At 37.0% G+C, this 23,082-nt stretch overlaps 1 protein-coding gene across 5 annotated transcripts in view; it reads right to left on the bottom strand.

Moving 5' to 3' along the window:
* Slain1 (SLAIN motif family member 1) overlaps positions 1-10,078 on the bottom strand; it is a 56,898-nt gene extending 46,820 nt beyond the window's left edge. For 2 of the 5 annotated variants that reach the window (XM_047554557.1, XM_047554558.1), the window contains exon 1: positions 7,854-8,676. In XM_047554557.1, the coding sequence (XP_047410513.1) occupies positions 7,854-8,464 (611 nt within the window). In that variant the 5' untranslated portion in view covers positions 8,465-8,676. Of the gene's footprint in view, positions 1-7,349; positions 7,372-7,853; positions 8,677-10,045 lie in introns of those variants that run through there. The other 3 variants (XM_047554559.1, XM_047554561.1, XM_047554560.1) reach the window with 3 other exon arrangements.
* Positions 10,079-23,082: the final 13,004 nt, after the last annotated feature.

Genomic DNA, 23,082 nt, shown 5'->3' with positions numbered 1-23,082 from the left:
TAAGTTGTTTGTAGGGGAACACCACAGGAAAATGTCCTTAATCTCTAAGAGCCTACATAAGTAATACTGTTCTTTCATTTGACCACACAGCCTCACAGCATACTCAAAAACAGTATTTACTCCCTACAGGAGCACTTAGTTGCTAATGACCTTCTAGGCCATATCTACTTAAAGGGATTTCCTGCTTTTATACTCCATCATCCATCCTGTTGTCCAGTGCCACGTCTCACCCCTACTCTGCACTTCATAGAACCTGGAGGTGATCATAGCACTTAGAACACAGAATTCAGTTCAAAGTGTGCATATGAAAGAGTCCCAGAGAATCTGAAGTCCCAGATTCCCTTCTCTACCACACGGAACCAGCTCTACCATCCTTTCTCTATCACAATCTAAAATGAGAGACTTACTTTCCAAACAGTTGACACAGAGAAGCCCTGCCTTCAGGCACACCAAACTCAGCTGAAGGTGGAATGACACACCTTACTGAACCAGAGAGCAAATGAAAGTCTACAAGCTGATTGGTAGGAACCCTGACTTCATTTTTTTCTTTACATTCCTAAAACTGACTTCCCTGCTTATTTATCTTCCCAAAGCACAAAATGCTTATGTTTGAAGAAACAGATGAACCCAAGTAAAGATCTAAAGATAGTGAAACCTGGGAATGGCTACCCTCTCGATCACTGATAAACTGCACCAATGAGCTACACTCACCTGGAGCTTTAGATGGACTTCAATATCTCCTTTGGTTATGAACAGACAACCAATGATATAATATATGGAATATTCCTATTATATAAAGTGCTCAGATTAAAAAAAATAACAAGAACATAAGAGAAAAAACACAAGGGACAAATGAAAATACCAAGACAACTGTAACTGATATATCATCTAAGAAAATACTGCATTCCTACACACACAATATTTAAAAATAAACAGTTTCTTCATTCTTAGAAAATGAAACTAATATAGCAGAAGCAAAAGTGTCAATAAATGAGTCTGGAATATCAAGTTAAAGAAGGGAGAAAATTCCCAGAGTGAAAGGCAGGTCATGGGATTCCAGAATAAAAGTACCTACAAATGTCCAGTGTAAAAAAACAGAAAGACCCACCAAGTTATAGCATGACATTAGAATACTAGGGATAAAGAAAGCTGAAGAAAAAGTTACAAAACTATTCATATTACAATGACTTCAATAGCTAGAATAAAAGCTACTGTAAAAGAAAAATGCCTTCAAATTTTTTTTAAAAAATGACTTAGATTTTCATACCCAACCCAATTATTTATGAAAGGGAAGACATTTTCAAATATGCAGAATCTCAACGTGTACTTGTCACGCATGTCCCCTTTCTCAGAAAGCCTTTTGGATTCCAATCGCTCCATATTCCACTTATTTTAGGTAAAGATAAAGGATTTAAACAATAGGGAACCCAACATATGCAAGAAACTGAAGAAATTCCCATAACAACAGCACTAGGCACCCAGCCTAGTGAGCAAACACCAAAGACTGGAAAACATGCTAAAGAGTTCCAGAAGGGATACCAATACAATATAAATTTCTGAAAACAGATTTAAGAGTTTAATGTATATGACTTTACTAATGAATTTTATGGTTCCACTGGAATGTTTGAGAAAATAATTTGTAACAAAGAATTTTCAAAAGTAAAGGGGGTGGGGAGAGAAATAAAAGAATTTGAGAAAAAAATTTAGCATATGCTTAACAGGACTTGTCCAATAACAGGTGTAATACAGATATTCCATGATTTAAAAGAAAATCTATAAAAGCAATTTTGAGAAGTGATAAGGGTTATGGCAGTTAGAGGGTGAAGGAAAGAAAGCTGTAGTCTTCATTTTCCAATAATTTCCACAGATGTGTAAGATTTTTTAAGTTATAAAGACTTTTGTTCATTTCTAAACAAATAGCAGAAATAGGATGAAGTTATGCCTATATGAAAGACTTGGAAGTAGGAAGGAATATGGGACTGCTGCCTTCTGAAACAAACCTTGCTAGAGGTGTTTGATCTACTTCCATACCATGTCATGTATCATTTTGATAAAACTGAATAAGCACTACACAAATGCATGGCATGAAGACAGAGTAATCACTTACAGTCAGTCTCCAAACAATATATCCCAGAAAGCCTACTACTTCTATGAAAAGACTGAGAACAGGATTTAAATACTAAAAACAAACAAACAAAACGCAGAAAGTTACAGAGATCATTAACTACAAACTCCTGGAGTCAAATCTATCTCCAAGATTAGAGAAGCAAGGTAAAATCTTTATTGTTCCTAAATAATTCTAATCTTCTAAAAGGTCATTAAAAATCACCTTTATTATTGCCATTACCAAGTTGGTAACATTTATAATATCCCCCTAGAGACTTACCAACTACTCTTTCAACATCAATTTCCTTAATGGCATTAATGGTAAATTGAAATCTGGCAATATTTGAAATTTCAGAACTCTTCAAATATTAGAAAACAATCACTTGAAATGTCAGTCTAATTTTCTTTAACTTTTTCTTCAATAACTTCCAAAGCACATGCCTAGAAAGTGTTGAAAGTGTTACCTTGTTCAAAGAATTCCTTCTTTTACACACGTTTCACAATTTGGACCCTGAACTTGATAAATGTGGTAATACTGGGAGATCAAAACTAATGTAAAATCTACCTTACTGATCCTGAATGATTCAAATCAAGCATTACAACTGTCATAAAAAAAAGAAGAAAAAAAAACACTCAGTTATTTCCCTCCAAAATATGTTTGGCTCTAAAGTTCTCCTTTTGCAAATGACACAAAACCAATAGTACAGAGGGGAAAATAAGTATTTGTAGACCTAACACTAAAAAGTGATACATGATAGTTTTCAGACAAGCAATTTTAGGAGACTTCAATCACCCCAACTTTTAAAGAAAGCTAAAATATCAACACTGATAAGCACAACTATTCTTGTTCATACAAACACAATCTGATTTCCTAGCTCTGATGGGATCAAGCTAGGCAGCCACTACAAAACCTAACACAACTAGCAATTTAAAAGGATATATGATGTCCAAATTTTAGTTGCTCAACTGTTCTACAGCAAATTTTCCCTCTATCCCCTCCCACCCACTAGAAGGATCTAAACTTCTATTTCAGTGTCTTCTTACAGCATTTCGAAGTTACTCACTTAAAACACACATCTTCATACTTCAGTCAAATCCATTAGCTCCTAGCCAACATTGTGCATTTTCAATTAGAATTGTCAGAAAGTGAAGCACCCTCTGGTCTTTTCACTAAAAATCAATTATGCAAAAAACTGTTTAGGTGGGCTAATTTAGCTGTGCCATATGTATAGTACAAGGTGTTCAACAGCTTTGATGAAAAATTGGCAATGATTTCAGCCAGCTGTTTTGGGGTCTTAATGTTACACATGGAAGATGAATCTCTCATTCATCAAATTTCCATTAATTTGTACATATCACCATTTTCTCTTATATAATTAACAACACTTCTCCTGTCCCTTTCAGTTGGACAAACTTCCTGCCACATCCCCTTTCCATAAGTCTCAGTATTCTGCTAACTGTCATTCCACTAAACTAAAGCCTCCTTATGTGGTTGTATTTTATGCTGGCTAGCATATTTTTATCTTGGCATTTTCTTATACAGAAAAATGTCTTCTTGACTGAGGTGTGCAAGACTTGACTTCTACCAGGGCAGTACACTATCTTCAGAAAGCTGTGCTTTTTTTTTACCCATTTCTCCACATCCACTGTGCTTTCAAACAGTGCAGACAGGTATGTTTCTAACTTTTACCATATGACAACTCAGGACATTTATAAAACTGAAACAAGTTTCATCAATACGAGTTCTGCAAGATGCAATGAATTATAAGTTTTTATTCTACTCCACTTCCTTTTTTTAAATGCTGGTAAATGTACTAAATTGACCTTATAACCCACTATAAGGTCACAGCTTAGCTTTGGGGTGGAGGAATATCAATGGTGTAAACACTTGTCAATCTGTGTCCATACCCTCATTTTTAGTCTGAACTCCAGTTGGAAGAGCTCATATAAGTTAGGTCTCCTCACAGCTTCTGTCCCTCAACATTGAGATAAGGGAGCTACAATAGGCCATAGGAAGGTCTAGCATGTAGTTGATGGCTCACATTGCCACTTCCTAACCAATCTGATTTCCTCTCTTGTACTGGGGCACTTCTCAGCCTGTGACACTAGAGCAGACACACAGATCTTTCACATTTCTTTCATAAAGATCAGAAAATCGTCCAGTCACACCAGGTGCTACGTATGCATCAAGAATTTAGTCCTTTTAAAAAAGTTTCTTATTTGCTATGACTCTCAGAATTTCCCTTTATACATTCTAGCCTACCATCTAAAAACACAGGCTGTTAAATTAGTAGTACAATAACTAAGGAATCAGTATAGGAAGACATGAACTTTTACTGTAGTGCCACAGCAACTGAACTTATGAATTATGGTTCTGGAACTCTTGTCAACTTTACTTTTATGAGACATTTATCTAGCAGCACTGTGCTAAGATAAGCAGGTTGTGTTAAAGCAAAAATAAACACTTCAAACTCAATTGAGATAAATATTTAAATACGAAAATTTTGTTTCAAGTCTTTTTAAAACGAAATAAAACATACCTTTTTTCTTAAACGTGGTGGGGTGGGTACTGAGAATTAAACCCAGGAGTACTCTATCACAGAGCTATATCCACAGCCCTTTTTATTTTGAGACAGGATCTCAATAAGTTGCCAAGGTAGCCTTGAACTTGCCATCCTTCTGCCTCAGCCTCCCAAGTCCAAGTCACTGGGCTTATGAGCATGTGCTACGGCATCCACCTTTAAACTTTTTTTGGAAGACAACTACTTAAAGGCCAAACAATTGCTCAGAAAAAAAGTGCTAAGAAAACTGGTTCTATGACTCACAATATTCCATGTACAATAATTCTAAAGCCAAATTTTGTCCAAGTAGTCAATAAAAGAATAGTATATTGTAAGGTTTTATCAGAAAAGACAAAGTTATTCAATGACCAATACTACATCTGTAAACTCTTTCCTGAAGACATTTCAGCAGTAAATACTGTTCTAAATAAGTTATCAAATACCAATGTTTATCTCATTAGATGATTTCATAAAAAAGACAAATACTAGGTGATACAGTTAACAGTAACTTTTTCCTTAATACTGTTACTATAGCAATACAAAATTGTTATATGAAGAGGTGGAGCTATATTTACAAAAATGTACAGATGCCTTAGATGAAAGATAAGTAAAAAATCTGTTATGCAAATATTTGTATATTGATTTGGATAATTATGTCTTTATCTTGAAGGGTCTAGGGAATGTTAACAGGATTAATTCTGAGTCATGATGGTCAATTAGAGAAAAGAAAATGAACTTTTACTTATGACTTGATACACACTTCCAGTTTAAAACAGTTTTTAAATAACAGTACTACATATTCTCTTTGGTTGTTTCTTAATTTGCAGAGGAAATTTTTTAAAAGTTGCCATCTGCAAACATATCAGGGAATCCAAATAAACACTCTATTATGAGATCACAGGATAGTTTGAGATATGTACAAATTTGCAGTAATAAAGAAACTTTACAGTGCTTTGCAAGCATTAACAGTGGCTTAAACTTTAAAAATTAAACCCCATTGATTATTTGTTCATCAATATGCCAAAATGTTGCAATGCAACAATCACTTAATGTATAAAATATTGTGATGAAATTTTTTTCTGTCCATCAATGGACGTTAATTTTTTTAAGCCCATCCCAATAACCTTAATAATCCCTCCTTGTTTTTCTACCTGGGATCTATTCCTGTTTGTTTTGTGGAAGATACACTATTTATAAATTATCATGACTATAGAAACATTTGTAAAGCATCAAAGAATTTGTTCACCTATATACTTGAAATTAATAGCAACTGCTTCAATTTATATTTGTCTCAAACCATCTGAAAAATGAATGTAATCCCACTACTTTTTTAAGTTATTTCAATGCTAGTTGAACAAAAAAGGAAAAAGTAAACGTCCAGATATAATATCCTAAACTAAATATGGCTTAAGTCCACTCGAAAATAGAAAATATTAGATTGGTTATATATGTACTAACTAATCAAATACACTTACTAAATGTAATTTTAAAGACATACTAATATTTTTAAAGTGATTATTCTCCTATATCTTCCTCAAAAATACAGACTTCCTTTCACTGTCTATGTATACAATACCATCATGAAAAAAGGTCAACTAGGTCCTAAATTACTCAAATAATTGAAAGTGGGATAAAGGATTACAGTCATTATTGAAAACCTAAGAACCATCAAGAGACCACTTTCTAGTACCATATTCAGACAATTACTATAAACAAAGCCTGGGCATTATAACAAAAATAAAGTGTAGCTTCTAAAAAATGGCTTAAAGTTCTAAGAAGCGTTGTTTGATATTTTTTCAACTTGAGCTACCTGCACAGCTGCCAAAAAGTACTAAGGAAAATGATGGATATGCCTGTGGAAAGGCCGATTATAGCTTTAGATATTTTAATCCTTGAATCAAACCCATTAGCTAATGCCTTTTACAGCACTTTTTTCACACTGTGGTTCCCAAGAGGAAATAAGTAGGGTTCTCCATCTCCAGTTTTTTTCCAGTAGAATTATGCAACAGGAACACAAAGTAAGGCAAATCCAGTTTGGAGAAATATGAAAGGTCCCAGAAAAAAGGATCCAAGATAAAAGGACTACCATTATTCTTGCGACACAGAGGAGAACGCTATTCACTTCCTCGCTTGAATCCAAGCTCCACCTTACCTGACCTTATCCCACTTTAAGCCTAGTGTCCAAGAAAAGCATACAGAACCAGGAAAAAAGATGTGAATTAATTGAATGACTCTTACTCCATGAACAAGCACCAGGAAAAACACCTAATAAAGAAATTCGGTAACTGCCCCCTTCAAAAATTACTAGCTCATGGAAAGTAAACACAGCTAACTAAATTTCAACTGAATAAATGCTGCCAGTCTCAAGTTTTCTGATAACCAACTATAAAAGTTTCCAAAAAATAAAATGAAGTTTCTTTAATCTCAATTTTCTTCCATATACAGTTTAATTCTTAAAATTCCTTGGTTCCTAGGTAAAAAGTACCTTCAACCTGCTCACTCCATCCCCCCCCCAAAAAAAAAAAAAAAAAAAAACCTTCATTTTTGACACCATTCTTGATGAAAAAGCCAGTGAGGTCAGCAGATTTAAAGCAAGTCAGTTTCCGGAAAAAAAAAAATCATCATCAATGAAAATGCAGCGAAAGAGGGCATAGTCTGCACAAGTTAACTGCAAGAACGAACCTCTAGGAAGAGATCCATCACTAGGTGGCTTCGGATACCAGGAGGGACAGTATGCAAATCCTGTCCAGCATTCTTTTGGAAGGAAAGAAGAGTAACAGTCGCAGACACAAGCCAACCCCTACCCCCCCACCTGTCTAGCAGCCCTCCCTTCCCCCCTACACACACACACCAGAACAGAGCGGCAAGATGACATGGATTTTGCAGTTAACCCTAACGAGGAGCTTGGTACTCAATAATCAGCAAAAAGCAGAACACGGGCAGATGGAGGGGACCAGTTCATTCCCCGATGGACCAATCTGAACTATCAGAGAACAGGTTCCTGCCTTTGTGAAAAGCCTCATCGCCCAGCCTGACACCTGCCAGGTCACTCGGTCCACAGACACCAGAGAAAGAGGTGTGACCGGCATCGGCCAGGTTCCCCCCTTCCTCCCACGCCCCCTTCCGCTCAGTTTCCGGGACCTAAGAGGCCCGAGTTTTGGGGGATGGAGCAGAGCTGGTCAGTACCAGGTGTAGTCGTCCTCGTCCCGCCAGGCTGCTATGCTCTCCAGGTCTAGCGGCTCCACCTCGTCCAGCAACGTGGGGGGTGGCGAGGGCGGCACGGTGGCTTCCCCCGGAGGCGTACCCGCGCCCCCTGGCTCTGAGCCGCCGCCCGGGCCGAAGAAGCCGGCAGCCGGCTTGAAGTAGACGAAGGGCGCCTCGGAGGGCTGTGCCAGGCTGCAAAGCAGGGAGGGTGCAGGGCTGGGCAGGCAGTAGGTTCCCGGGAACGCAGGACTGGAGCCGCCGCCACTGCTGCCGCCCCCCGCGCCTAGCGCCAACCCGAGCCCCAGGGCCCCCGAAGCAGTAGCGGCGGTCGTAGCGGCCGGGGGACTCCGCGGACCCAACGGGCTACAGGCCCCGGCGGGGGGCGGCGCGGACGGCGGCGGCGGCGGGAGCAGCAGCAGGTGCGGGGCGGCGGCCGCACTGGCCGCCCGGCTGCGCAGCTGCTCGTTCTGCTTCTCTAGCTTGCGCACCAGCTCCTGCAGCTTCTTCACCTCCAGCTCCGCGTTCACCACCGGCCCGGAGCCTGCTCCGGAGCCGCCCCCTGCCGAGGCGCATTTCACCTGCTCCGCCATCATCTTGGGCCCGGAGGGCGCCGCGGACGCCGCGGGTGCGTGCCGCCGCGCCGGCTCCAGAGGCTGCGAGAAGGCTACGGTTCCTGTGCCGCTGCCCCAGTCCGGGGAGCCAAGCACGCAGGGACTGAGAACCAGCCGGCAGTTCGCATCAGCACCAGGGCCCTGACTCGGGCCGAGGCAGCCGCCGCCGACCTATTCTGCACATGCTCAGTGCGTCCCTCCAGTCCCCTGGGCGCCTCCTCGGCTCCGGGTTTTAGCCCCGGCCCCGAGGCGGGGCGCGGGTGCCTGGGGGCGGGGCCGGGGGTGGAGGAGCGGCCTGGGGCCCAGGCCCTCTGAGGTGGGCGGGGCCTTAGCGGGGACCCTGGCCTGGGGCCACAGCGCCCACCCACGCCACCTAATCCCAGGTGCCTGATTGGACTTGACCTGAACTTTCCCGCCACCAACACTTCCTCCCGCTGCTGGCGAAAGCGCTTTTCGCGGGTCGCAGACCGAGGGGTGGGGTTCTAAAAAACCGCAGCAGGTGCATGCCCTAGAAGAATGTACCTCAGGCTGGGTCTTTGGTTTGCTTTCTTCCGAAGGTACTGTTGGGCATAATAATATCTATCAGTCACGAACTGGTGAAATATGAAGAAAATCGAAAGGCTGGGAACCTTGTCCTAAGAACCCAGAAGTAGACACGTAGATGCAGTATTTGGTAATGCAGAAACAAAATGGTGGGAGAGAAGAGGTCGAAGAGAAAAAGGAAGAAATCCCTGTCACTAAGAAGAGAATGATTAGCTGCTAAACACTCAAGTGTTCACCCCAACTTATTCTAAAATAACCACATTTGAACTATTCCCACCAATGTTTGGCACCATAAAATGAGACTTGCTTTTTCATACTCTAAACATTTTTTAGACAAAGTATCTTTGAGCACTTACTTTGTACCAGATATCATTCTAAGAACAGGCCATACAAGCAGTGAACAAAACAGGCAGATAGATATTAATCGTTACCGGGAGAAATATGAGCAAAACTGTTTAACACTCCATCTGTTAAATAACACGAACTATTAAAATCAGACTTGCTGGGTCAAAAACAAAACCTTAGAACTTCATATTCTAATCTCACCTGCTAACCCGCTGTTTCTTACCTTTCCGAAATCCTGGGCAAATCTCCCCACCTCCAACAAAAGACTTAGCAGAATTGAATCTTTTACTTCAGTTAATGTTGACTTAGCATTTTAAGTGTTTAACACAACCAGATAAAAGCCTGACATTTTATTATGAGAAAAGTTGACATTGCTGATTCTTATCCTCAGATGATAGACTATCTGGTGAATGTCCTTGCTCAGGGACTGAACATACCAATCTTTGTTACAGTGTACTGAATCTGCCTTGAACTGTTAACACATTGTATCTGTGGGCTTTAGATTTGGCTCCCAGACTTCCTGCTCAGAAACATTTGTGTCTGTCTTCTCAGACGTCAATCTACATCTCTAGCTTCTGTGTGTGTGCAGGGTGGGTGTTCTGCATTTAACTTGGTTGGTGAGAGCTTTAATAAATTAGATTAACCTGTGTGGTAACTACCGCAAATCTTCCTTACCTGGGGTCCTCGCTTGCTAGTCTACCATCGAACCACCTGTATGTCCCATCACCTTTCCAAGTTTCCTTCTATCTTTTGGATATGTTGGTTATTTCTAAAACCTGGAGAAGTGGAATGATACTACTGAAAGTCCTAAGTAAAGAATCTATTGAAGGATTTTTCCGCATGCTCAGTGGCAGATGCGGGTAGCAGTATCCCTGCAACACAAAGAAAGGGAGACGACAGACACAATGAGAACAAAGAGCTGCTGGGTTCCACATTAGTGAAAGAAATTGGGAATAGGCACATAGTGAGGACAAGAAGAATTAAGATGTAAAGAAAAGCAGTCATTTTTACTGCAAAATTTATACACTCTAAGGAAGGAAAGAAACAGCCCTCTCCTCCCCCATTTACCCAGTATGGTCTAAAGAATACATCCAAGCAACCAAAAGTCAAGCTTTGGAACTGCATTTTCTAATTAACAATTATTATAGATGTCTTCCTTGTTATAAAAGAAAACACTGAAATTTAAACACAGAAAAGCCTGCTATTCTTCATTATTCTTCTGAAAAGACAAATTTACCCTATTCCTGCTTTGGAAGTGTGAAATAATTCATGTTCAGAGAAATTTTAAATCATTACTTTCTATCAAAATCCTCTTCCCCCACCCTCAAAGATGTATATACACATAGCAAAGACACTTAAAATGCACCCTCATATTAAGCCGGTATCCCCAGGATGCAATCCCTCTAGCACATAATTAAAGAGGTTGATGGTGTCAAGGTTTTAATTAAGCAGTCTTGATTTTTTTATTTTGATGCAAATTTTGAGCTGTGTGCTTTGAAAGAAATTGCCTGCATAGTTGCTCAATTTAAAGGTTTTCGTTTTAAATGAAGTAATAAGGTGATTTCAGAGGTTTATAAAGAAGATATTAAAATGAATATATATGTCTCTAAAAACTTTATGCTTTAAGGTTACAGATGACACACCATAAAGTCATAGGAAACACCCACAAATAATCCAATGAAAACCAGGAAAAGAAATGCATATTATTCCAGTAGACCCTATTCATTACACTTTAGAATTACACCAAAGTTCATCCTAGAGAACTTTAAGAAATAAAATAAACTTGATTTGTATTTTTTACATCTATCTCTTAATAGTATCTACATATTTTAGTTATCAATTTTATCATTGATTCAGCAACAGAATGGCAAAAGCAACATAGTTTCTTCTTAAGTATATAGATATACTTCTCCCTGGAAATCTGAGAACAGATCCTAGTTTTATAGATGAGCTAAATTAGTTGCCCAAGTTTAGTCATGAAAATGACAACAGTTCTCAGTAGTTTCTAATGGTTTCACCACGCTCTTCCTTACTCTTTGCCTTGAGTAAAATTTCTCTGGAGTAATTCCCGTGTATTTTAAATGTAGATTTTAAATCTGTGCAGCTGACACTCACTGTTATGAGCACTACATTAATTCAAGATCATAGAGCCAATTACCCCAAGAAATGAGAAATTGTCTAATGTATAAAACTAAGATCAAGGACCCCCAACTGTGTTTTCAAGTTAATTCAGACCACAGTGTTTGAGTGACTCTTATGTCTCTTGGTGGAGATTCCTGTTTATCCATTCAGACTAGAGTTGAATCCTTTCAGTCCCACTCTCCCTGTTGCCCCCACAGTGCCCCACATGGTGGCACATAGCCAAGAACACTGAAATATTTTTAAAAGAAAAGAGGAATAAATAAATATATCCCCAAGGTGTAGTTGAAATTTAGACAAAATCTAGTAATTTTCGTAAGCTTCATTAAACATATGGTAGCAACATGGAAAGATTTGAAGGCTTTTTGCAGACCTCATGGTAGTCAACTATTTCATATCTGACCCAAATAAAACTAGAAAAATATTTTCCATATATGATGTGTTGTATTTTAATGTTAAGGAGATAATTAGAGAGAAAACAAGAGCGCATGAAGCCAGAATTCATAGGACCAAATGGTTGTCCCATTTTAACCCCACCCAATACTGTGCCTTGTATTCAAGCTTCATAGAGTATAATTTTTAGGTAATTATATCCTATAAAGTAATTATAATAGCAATAATAATAATAATGGTGATGATGATTCTGTTTATTTGGCAAGCTATACTTGTAAGAGTCCTTTTTAATAAATACTTATTACATGTCTATTATGTTCAAGTCAGAGTGCTATATGATTTTTTAAAAGTTAAGACAGTGTATCCACCAAGACTTTATCAAATTTGAAAAAGAAGCATGTGAACAACTAACTATAACAAAAGACTCAGTGTGATAAGAATCATGACAAATACACAAATCCACAGCTTAGGGGTTGACCTAGAAGAAGCAATTTTGACTAAATATTTGGAAAAGCCTTCATGTTGAAAGTAACATTATTTCATTTGGGTCTCTTCATCCAGCTGTGAAGCTTTAGGGTAAGTATTGTGATATTCATTCATCAATCAGAATATGGGATGTATCAAAACAACAGTAGAACTAGGATACAGCACCAGGCTGTGATTCTTATTATTACCTCTGTGGTCAGCTTTCTTTCTTTTTATTAATAACTCACATATCTACTATTACCATCATAAAGAAAATTTCTACAGTTTTTCTTCCAAGTAGCTATTGATACCTACTAAGTACCAGGAATTACTCTAAGTCCGTTACACATAATAACTTATTTCTTCATTAAACAACCCTTTGAAGTAGTTATTATTCCAATTTTATAAATAAGGAAACTAAGGCCAATCTGCCTTAATTTGCCAGTCAGTAAGTGACAGAGTTAGGATTCAAAGCTAGGCAGGCTGACTTGAGAGTCTAACCTCCAAAGCTGTACTATCTCTTTTCAGGACTCAGGCAGCACTTAACAGAGTACTGCTTTGGTCTTTTTGACTTACAAACAAAAGCCATTGATAAATGGAACTTCAGCACCCCAGAATGCCTTGAACAAAGTGTAATTCATTAACAAGAAAATATTACTGGAACTTTAAAGGTCACCAGGCACAGACCAGAATATAGTAAGCTTCCAAGATCAACAAAGTTGCCAGTGCTGGTACAACATTTTTGACAGTACAATGGCTCTTCATTCAATGCTTATTTCCCAGCAGATGACAAAAACAGCAAAAATTATCATTTTGCTATTTTGAGTTTTTGGCCATTTGAATTCTTCAAATGCCAACTCTTAAAAATACTCAAAAGAAATAATGCCACAGTCTATGTCAGACCTGAATAGATCCAATTCTGGTTTGGAAAGTGTTTTAAAATTTAAAATTGTAAAAATAAATAAACAAAAAATTCAGAAGCTTTTTACAAAATCAAAAACTTTTTGTCTAAAACAAATAGGCTTTTCTGAACAAGGTTTGCCTGTCTTGAAAGTGAGTACCTAAGACTGCTGAAACCTTGAAGAGTAAGATCAGATTTAAAACTCCTTTAATGCTTTTTTTTCTATTCAACTTTAGAAGAGAAAAATGAATTTCATAGAATTTGAGTTTTGCTAGAAAAAAAAAATCTTGTCATTTAGACTACCATTGCACTGGCTGACTAGAGCTTTTGAAATACATGTATTTAGAATAATTTATTTTCTTGCATTCTTCAAATGTTTCTCTCACCATAAAATGCAACGTGGTAGACCTAGCTTTCTTTAATTCAGAAAAGTTTGTTTTCCTTGGTAATTTACAGAGCTTTTATGAAACCCCCTTGCAAAAATCACAAACACACAGAAGTGATAAAAACCAAAGCCAGAAATCATTTGAAAGTCTATATGATGGTGTGACACAGTAGGGCAACAGGGTCTCCTGAGATAGTGGATCTTTTAGGTCCCCTCAAGGCCCTCGTGCATCTGCAAAAGGTGACTCTGGAGTCTAAATAAATCACAGTGGAAAGCAGCACACAGAGGAGAGTGTGCCAATCACTGCCACATGATCACATTCTAGAAGTTGTCACTCTCAATGTTTCCAAAAGTTTGTTCAATACAAACCTTTCAATGATTGTGTCTGTACACATAATTAATTTTCAGGAAAGAGTAATAATTAAGTCATAAGGGGATGACCTGTGTTTCAACTACAATCTAGGATCATCCTAGATCCTTCGCAGAGCCTATGATCATAATTGTGTCATCATGATTATATGTGCAGTCATGCTCTACATGATGATGGTTCAGTCAACAATGGACCACATATACAATGGTAAGATTATTTCCTCTGGCAACATAGTCGCCACCTTCATTTGTGTAAGTATACTCTATAGTGTCCTCACAATGATGAAATCACCTTACAACATTATTTCTCACAATGTGTCCCCATCGCAAAGCGATATTTAACTTTATGTTCTCATTTTTTATCCTCAGAAATAGTTTATCTTCAGAAAGAAAGATGTGTCCCTCAATTACCAACGAATGCTTTATGAAAGCTATGGTTGCCCTCACCAAATCAGAATGCAAAAAGGTCAGAGATAAATGACTCTGCTAACTAAATGATGCTCCAATATGTGGGATAGGGGAGAATTAATTATTAGGACAATTTTCCAGCATTATAACCAGTGTAAAGTCTCTGTTTTCAGACTCTGAACTTAATTTGATGGCATTCATAAGCAGTTTGTATTCATACATGGACAACAGTGTCTGAAAGCTCCCAGATGCTCCTAGAAAACTAGAGACAGAGAAAACAACAATAAAACACACTTTTAAAAGATCAGACTCATTAAGTGATTAGGTCAACAGATGGCAAATGCAGTTCCAAAGAAGAAAAACCAAAATAATTCAGCTTGTAGAAGACAGAAGTTCAGAGAATAGCTGTGGAAGTCTAACTTGGAAATGGGATGGTAGCAATAAGTTCCTTTGATGCAGTTGCTCTATGCAAGTGGACAAAAGTCAGACGACGTTGGGATGCCACACGTCTCAGAAGACAGTCATCCTTGCTCAGGTACATTGACCAAGGGAGACTGGCATCATCTCCAAGCTTCTAAAATTGCCAAGGTAAGTAAAAAAGATCTGGGTCAACTGTGTTTTATCTCATACAGCTCCTGCCTCAAACTAATAAAAATTCTTTCCATCAATTCTTTCCATTTCATTAATCAAAACAAATCATATGGTAAAATGTAACTGCAAGGGAACAAGACCAGTATGCATTCATACTGTAGACCAGAAGAAGGACTGGAAATAGTAACACTGCCCATTGCAATAGTACCTGACATAAATATTTTCTATAACTGATAAAAACATAAATCTAAGATTTGTCTTGAATATTTTGGTTGCTTCCCATGAATCTTGGAATCTCCTGTTTTTCTGGCTGTTTGTAAATTCATTGTGATTATGTCTTTGACTCATGTGTAACTTGAGAATACAACTTTTTGTATGTGTGTGAGTATATTTTATTTTTAATTCTTAATTTGTGCTGTGAATAAAAAATCATGATCTCTATGTTACATTTGGCAGATCTTCTTTTGTGGTTTAGTTTGCTATTAGTATATGGAAATTTTCTATACATACTTGAATATTTTATATAAATGTACATATATACATTTGTTAGGTGAAGGTTATATGTACACATATATAATATATAAATACATAACATTCATCTAAGCATCGTATTTTTATAGATAACTTATGTATATTTGAGAGCAAATTGTTTATGTTACTCAGATTTTGTCAGCTCTAAGAAGTATTTAAATGTCCTATTATGATAATATACATGTTTGTTTATTATATCCTTTATACATACATGTTCAAGATATCTATCTTGTCTGTAGAGTGTTCTATTTTTTCTTTTGTAAATTTGACTTCATCTTTTAATAATTTTTCCTTAAAATATATTCCACCTAATATGACTTATTAATATTGCTAACCCAGCTTTCTTTCAGAGATTATTCTTAATCTTCTGATCTTTTAATGTTGCTTTGTTTCAGAAGCAATTTGCATATAAAGCTGGATTTTGTTTTATCATCCACTCTGATGGTCTCTGTTATTTATTAGATGAATTCAGTCTCTTTGTAAATGTTATGATTTTTTATATTTTAGGCTTCTTTATGTCATAATATTTTGTTTTCTGTTCACCAGACTGTTTTTTTCTTGTTTGCCTCTTTTCTACTCTTTCTTGAATTTATAAATTTATGTCTTTTATTTTTTTCCTTCTGCTGGTCTGAAATGTGGATTTCATTTCTATTATTTGAAGTCCCCCTTTAACTTTTAAGATTCGTGTTCAACTGTAAATTTTTCTAACAAATTTTTAATTTATTTCTTCATAATATAGGACAGGGCACTTCTTCCTCAATGTCTTTACTAACTTTTTTAAAAATTCAATTTTTACTTTCAATTTTTTTATTTTATCTCTCTCTTGCCTCTGGCTCTGTTTGCTTCTTTTAATTTTTTTTTCTTCATCTTTTTTTGTTTTCATTAAGGTTCTGTGTGAAACTCTTGAATGAACTTCAGCAAAATATAAAATTCTGGAGAGATGATTTTTCCTTAAGGACTTTTATGATATAATTTTATTTCTTCTGGCATCTAATGATAATAAATGATAATAAATCCAAATGTAAATCTTTTCTCTATGGTGTATGTGTTCTGCCATTTTATTATAATTTCTCTAGGTGTGCATTTACTTGCATTTATCTGAAGTATATTTTCAATCTGACAATGTCTTTCATCAATCCTAAAATATTCTCCTTTTTTTTTTTTTTAACTCTCTTCTTATTGCTTTTGCCTTTCCCTCTATTCTCTTCTTCTGGGATTCCATATGTGCATTTGTTCACTTGTTCCTTCATACTCATCTCCTTACCAATATCTCCGTATCTCTTACCTGATGTTTCAAACATTTTTCTCTTTAGCACTCTGCCATATTCTGGGTGAATATGCATTCTTATTTCTTTGATTATTCTAGTGCACAGTTTATCCAGTCTACTGAGTTTAAAATCATCTTGCATAATTTCTTGTTTCTCTGTATTGATGCTATCTCTTTTATAACTCAAAACATACTTACCCTAAAATTCTTTTTAAATAGCTCTTTTATTTTCATCTTGTCTAAAATTATTTATCTTCCAATTCAATAATCCCTTTTTATTCACAGAGAATATGTTCCAACGTCCCCACTGGATGCCTGAAACCATGGCTCTCCGCTATGCCTATATACACTATATTTTTTCATATATATATATATATATATATATATATATATGATAAGGTTTAACTTATAAATTAGGCACAGTAAGAGAGTAAACAAACTAAAAGTAGAATAAAAGAGTTTTACAGTATACTTTAATAAAAGTTACGTGAATGTGGTCTCTCACACAAATTGTCTTTTGGTATTATAGGTCTTACAAATCTCAGCATACTTTTTTTTCTTATAAAGTTGAGAACTTTCACCTTTTCACTTAAAGGAAACACTTTATGGCATTTCTTTGTCGTATCTGAATTGTTGACATCACTAGTCTTATGTTTTAAGTCATTATTAAGTTTAAAAGATTACTTGAACACAAACACTGCAATAACTACCGGGACAGTTGATCTGATAAGCAAGCCATCAATTAAGTGACCAATGGGCAGGTAGGATATGCAGCAGGGATACATTGAACAAAGGAATGGTGGTGTCCCTGGCATATTGAAGCAGGATGGCATAAGGTTTCATCACACTGTTCGGAATGACACACAACTTAAAACTTACATATTATTTCTGGAACTTCCCATTCAATATTTTCAGGTTCTGGTTGACCTCAGGCAACTGAAACATTGAAAGTTGAAACTATGGATCACGGGGAAGCACTGTTTTTGTTTTTTTTTGTTTGTTTGTTTTTTTGTTTTTATCCTACTCTCATGATCTTTCTCAGTGTTAATTTTATTTGTATGTTTTATGATTTTGGTTTTTAGATCCACCTTGACTTGGTGCAACTTTTCTTTTCTCTCTTCCTCCGGTCTGTTTAGAACTTTTATGGTTGCCTTAGCCCAATCCCTAAAGCTCATAGCCTGAACCCAGATTCTCTTTGGATGACTCAGGCCTGTTATTTGATCAGGATATTGAGAACAGTTGAAGATTAGATGATTTCTTTGCCAGGCTTGGTCATGAAGACTCAGCTCATCCTGACGCCTTCCTCAGCCCTCAGATTCATAAGCTATCACTGTGGGCAGCAACTGGCAGCATCTTTTTTTTCTTCTTCTTCTTCCTTTCCTCCTATGGTGGAATGAAAAGAAAGGAGGGAGGGGAGTGACTTTTTCCCCACTTTACCTCTCCTTGGCCCTCAGAACAGTTGTCCTCACTGCCTCTTCTGATTCTGCTACTAAGAATGACAGTCCTGGGACTTCAATCCCACCCTTCCCTCAATTCCTGGTTCATAAAAAGGACTACTCTATTTAATTTAACTTATTTCATTATATTCTTTATGGTTTTCTGTTTGAACATGGGACCTATGGCTCAAAGTGTAAAGTGTGAATACCATTTTGATAAGAAGCCTACACTTTTATTATCTGCTTTAAAAAACTGACCAGTGCATCACAAGCCCACACCACAATCAGTATCTGACTGTGTGCTCTCTCTGCATGTTATAGCTCCAGCCCAACATCAGCCTCCAGTGCACCATAACATGGTGCACCAGTTAATCAGCACCCCTGCAGGCTCAAAGAATGAGAAAAAGCTGCAATGGTCTTAAACATTTCCCTCTTCTTTAAAAACAAAAAATAAATTACAGAAAGCAATTATTTCATAAAAAGAAAAATAAAATTTTTGCATTCATTGATTTGATGTCCTGTACTGGTTTGGAAGGGTGAGCTGGGCCATGACTTCCACTCTCCTGTCTATCCTGCCTCCTAGAAGCTCCCTTAGGACTCTTGTCTCCACATCTCACCATCAGCTGGGAAAAGCTGATGAAAATGAGGCACTGGCTTACAAAACACCAAACCAAACCAAAACAAAACAAAAAAAACCCACTGTTTAATATGAGTTGCAATGGATATTGAAAACTAGGATAAATGATAATTTTAAAATAAGCAGTTCAGCATCATACTTGTGATGTTTCTCTTTCTCTCTCTTGGCAAAGAATGAAATGGAGAAGATGAGGGAGGTTTACATTTGGACTTGTTTTAAATTTTAAAAAGCTGTTCTTTTAAATTTACCATCTGTTACTTCAGTACTTCAAAGTGGCTATGGTAACTTTTCAAGGATGCCAGACAGAACCAAGGCATAATCTGGTATGGCTTGACCCCTACTGTGCCTTTCTCATGGAGGGAGACCAACTCATTGTGAGTCTTGTCACATTAAGAGTTTCTCTGCAAATATGTTACCCTCCTGGTTAATGCACAGAACAGATAAGAATTAGCTATAGACATTCTCATAAGTCATTTGAATTATATAAGGTGCTAATTCTGAATAGAAAATTGTTTCATTCTCCCGGTTAGACTTCAACACATCATACAGTATTTTAATATTTTTACACAAATTCCATATAAAACTAAGCAATTATATTTGTCATGCAATTATTCTTTATTTCAGAAAGAACGATCCACATCACTGCCAATTTTCAGATTTCATCATTCCCGGAGATACTTTTCAATTGAAGAAATTACCAGAAATACATTGTAGATAGTGGTGTTGATATGGTTATTTTGAGGCTGTGATGTATGCACCATGCAATGAAACAAATGAGTGTTATGTTTGTGTCATTGAGAGCTGGTATTACCAGGACAAGAGAAAGATATGCACCAAGATGGATGAGTTTAACTTTAAGGTCCTGAATTGAATTGGAATATCAATGTGAATTCATTTGTCTTTCTTCATAAAAGAAAAAAATTAATTTAAGCACTATCCACTAAAAAAGCATAAAGATAATGACCAACCCAACAGCAATGCATAACCCTCATTGACTAGCTGTCATCTTTAATACCACATTTCACTTAAAAAATAGGATTCTTAAAAAATGAAACAAAACAAACAAACAAACAAAAACAAAACAAAAAAACAAGGCTGATCTTAGACCTAAGGTAGGAAATGTATTAGACAACCTTGAATATTCTTCCCCAAAATTTAATAGGATTTGTGTCAAAAGGACTCAGGACCAATCTGAATAAGCTCCTACTGTGGAAAGATGGGATGATTTTAGAACCAATAAAAATATTAACTACATAGATTGAAGTTGCAATATTCCCAAGACACATAAATACAGGGGCTGAGAAACATGTATAAAACAAAACAAAATAAAAGTACACAGTCCATCAAGTTCTCTACGAGTGATCCAGCAGCTACTGCTGCTGTTCTTTCTCCTCCTTCTCCAACAACAAAATTGCAAGGGGTACAAAATTCCCCATCGCTCCAACAAATACCTGAGATAATCAACTTATGAAAAGGGTCATTTTGGAGGCCTAGTAGGAGGTCTTCTGGTCACTTGGGGCAACCCCTGGAAGAGGATAGGGGACACTAACCCCTTTCTTTGCCCTTTTTTTGCTTCCTGACCATAAGGCAAGGGGTTTCACTCTGAGACATTCTTCCACCATGGTGGTCCTGCAGACTCCAAAGCAACTTCACTGAATCCCAATAGCACCAATCTAGAAACCAAACCTTAAAAATCTTGCCCTTTAATGGACATTCCAGATCCAAACTATGGCATTGTATGTTAAAAGAAATAAGAGCAAATTAACTGAATGCAATATACAATTTTTTGAATCATAATTAAAACTTAAATATGAAGAGAACATTTATAGCATAATTTGGAAAATGTGAGCATTACCTGGATATTTGACATTAAGGAATTATAGCTGATTTGGAAAATACATCAATGATATCATTATGTTCTAAAAATCAAAACATGGCAAATGTAATATAGCAAGTGGACTATATTAACTAACATTGTCTCAGTCTCCTGAGAATGAAATTAAGTGGGAGTAGGGATAGAAGAGGGTACGGTTGATGGAATAGGGAAGGAAGATTTGTTGCTTCATTTTGCCAGCAAAGTAAAGGGTATTTCAAATTTAGTTTCAGTCCATCCAAGAAGTGTGCATAAAATAAGTTTTTTTTTTTAAAAAATGAATTGGTGAGTTGTAAAGGCACATAGACAGTAGGAAAAGTTCCTTTTCTCTAGCTTATTTTTCTCAACTAAAGAAAGTTTACTGAAACTTCACAATGGATGCAAGCATCTTCACGTGTGTTAGAATTGACAGAAGTCTCAATACCTTATGAAAGAGAAATATACATCCATATGCCTGCCTGCATTTTAGAGTTTTGTGTTTGTTAAAATTTGGTACAATCTTTAGGGATTTTTTTTCCTCTTTTTCTTCATAAATTAACCATTCAGGATTGAGTTGGAAGACAATCATATGAATAAGAAATAACAAATTAAAAAACAGAAATCTATGAGGCTGAATATTTTCATGCTTACACATTATAATTTTCCTTCCTGTGGCATATATTTCCTTTTCTATATAAAGTATCATGGAATTAAGCAGTTCAACTATTTCTACAGTATGATAGGATTCTTAAATGATACTGCATCCGCCTAGGAATTGTTCAAAAATTTCTCAGGATATGACGTCTCTGAAAAGGTGAGATAGATCCTAAAACACATATGTGTAAATCACCTGGGGCACAGTTGGGGCCCAGTGAGTAAAAGTTATTATTGTGTCAAAAAATTATCAACATGGGTATGGGCTTTTTTATTCTTTGTTTTCCTGTCTATGAAAGAAAATTTATATGGACACCTCTTCTCCTCTCCTAAAGGGGAAGGACAATTTTGTGCTGAGTTTCTACCTAAATCAGTCTACTGAACAATGTGATCAGAGAGAAGAGACAAGAGGAGGGCCATGTGAAGAAGTGTTGTGGGGGTGGTTGGGCTCAGGATGAGGAAAGCAGGAGAGGAAATGGGATTCAAATAGAAGTGGATGTGGAGTATGTATTTGGATCCCCTCCACTGCCTTTTGAGAGGCACTAGTAAAAGATGGAATTCTTTTAAATTACATTTCAAGAATTGAATTTCCCCTTATTGAATGTAGTACTATTATGGTACTGAAACCTGAGCATCTCTGGATTTATAAGGCCTACTTATTGGTTTAAAGTGATATAGAAGAGGATTCACCTGACTCAAAGAGGGTCTGTCACAGACTCCTGGGAGGAAACTTCTAAGCTTTTGAAATGTCCTGCCTGCCAGGATGTGTGTCTCCATTTACCTGGGACCTTGGACCATCCCAGATACTGTAAACTAACAAGGTGATTGGGGCCACACAGAACCAGTTCTACCTCTGGATGGGCCAGAAATTAAAGTCAGCCATGGAAGCAGACAAGTCATGTCTACATGACGAAAACACAGTAGAAACTCGGGACACCAAGACTTAGGGAAGCTTCTCTGTTTGAGCTTACTCAGCATGTATCTTCACATATCTTTGCTGGGGAAATAGTTGCTGTCCATAGAACTGCCCTGGAGGAGAACAACTGAAGCTCAGTTTTTAGCATCTCCTGGACACTGCCCTATATTCCTCTTTCCCTGGCTGATATTCATCTGTATCCTTTTACTATAATAAACTGCAATATGAGTATAACAGCTCTTCCAAGTACTGTGAGTTCTTTCAGTGAAGGATCAAAATTGACAGTGACGTTAGGGATCTCTTAAATTTGTGATTGTGTCAGAAGTGAAGCGTTCTTGGAACTTTGCAGAAGTGCACTACAAAAAGTAATTTTACACACTAATGTAAGGTCAAAGTATTTTTTTAAACCTAGAAGTGGAAAAGGGAGCCTATTTAGGAGGGAATGAGTCCACAATTGTAGACCTATAAGGAATATTTCCAGAGGAAATATCGGATTCATGGTCAGAATAGCAAAATATGGAAAACGACATGATTTTAAAGGAATAATCCTAATTTAAAATATTTTTTACAATAGTGATAAGTATAGTAAATAGGAGGCAAAAGTGCATGGTACACATTAAACTTTAGTAAAGTTTTTATTTGGCCCCAGATTTGATGTTTTAAAGCATTTCCTGCCTTAAAAAGCTCTGAAAGGACTGAAAATTAACTAATTCAATAGTGACACATGCAGAGGACAAAAAGTATCTTGTGAAAGAAGAAATCTATACA

Source organism: Sciurus carolinensis, chromosome 5, assembly GCF_902686445.1.
Source record: "Sciurus carolinensis chromosome 5, mSciCar1.2, whole genome shotgun sequence".
NCBI lineage: Eukaryota > Metazoa > Chordata > Mammalia > Rodentia > Sciuridae > Sciurus > Sciurus carolinensis.
The sequence above is the reverse complement of the archived record's forward strand: the minus strand, read 5'-3'. Positions and strand labels throughout refer to the sequence as shown.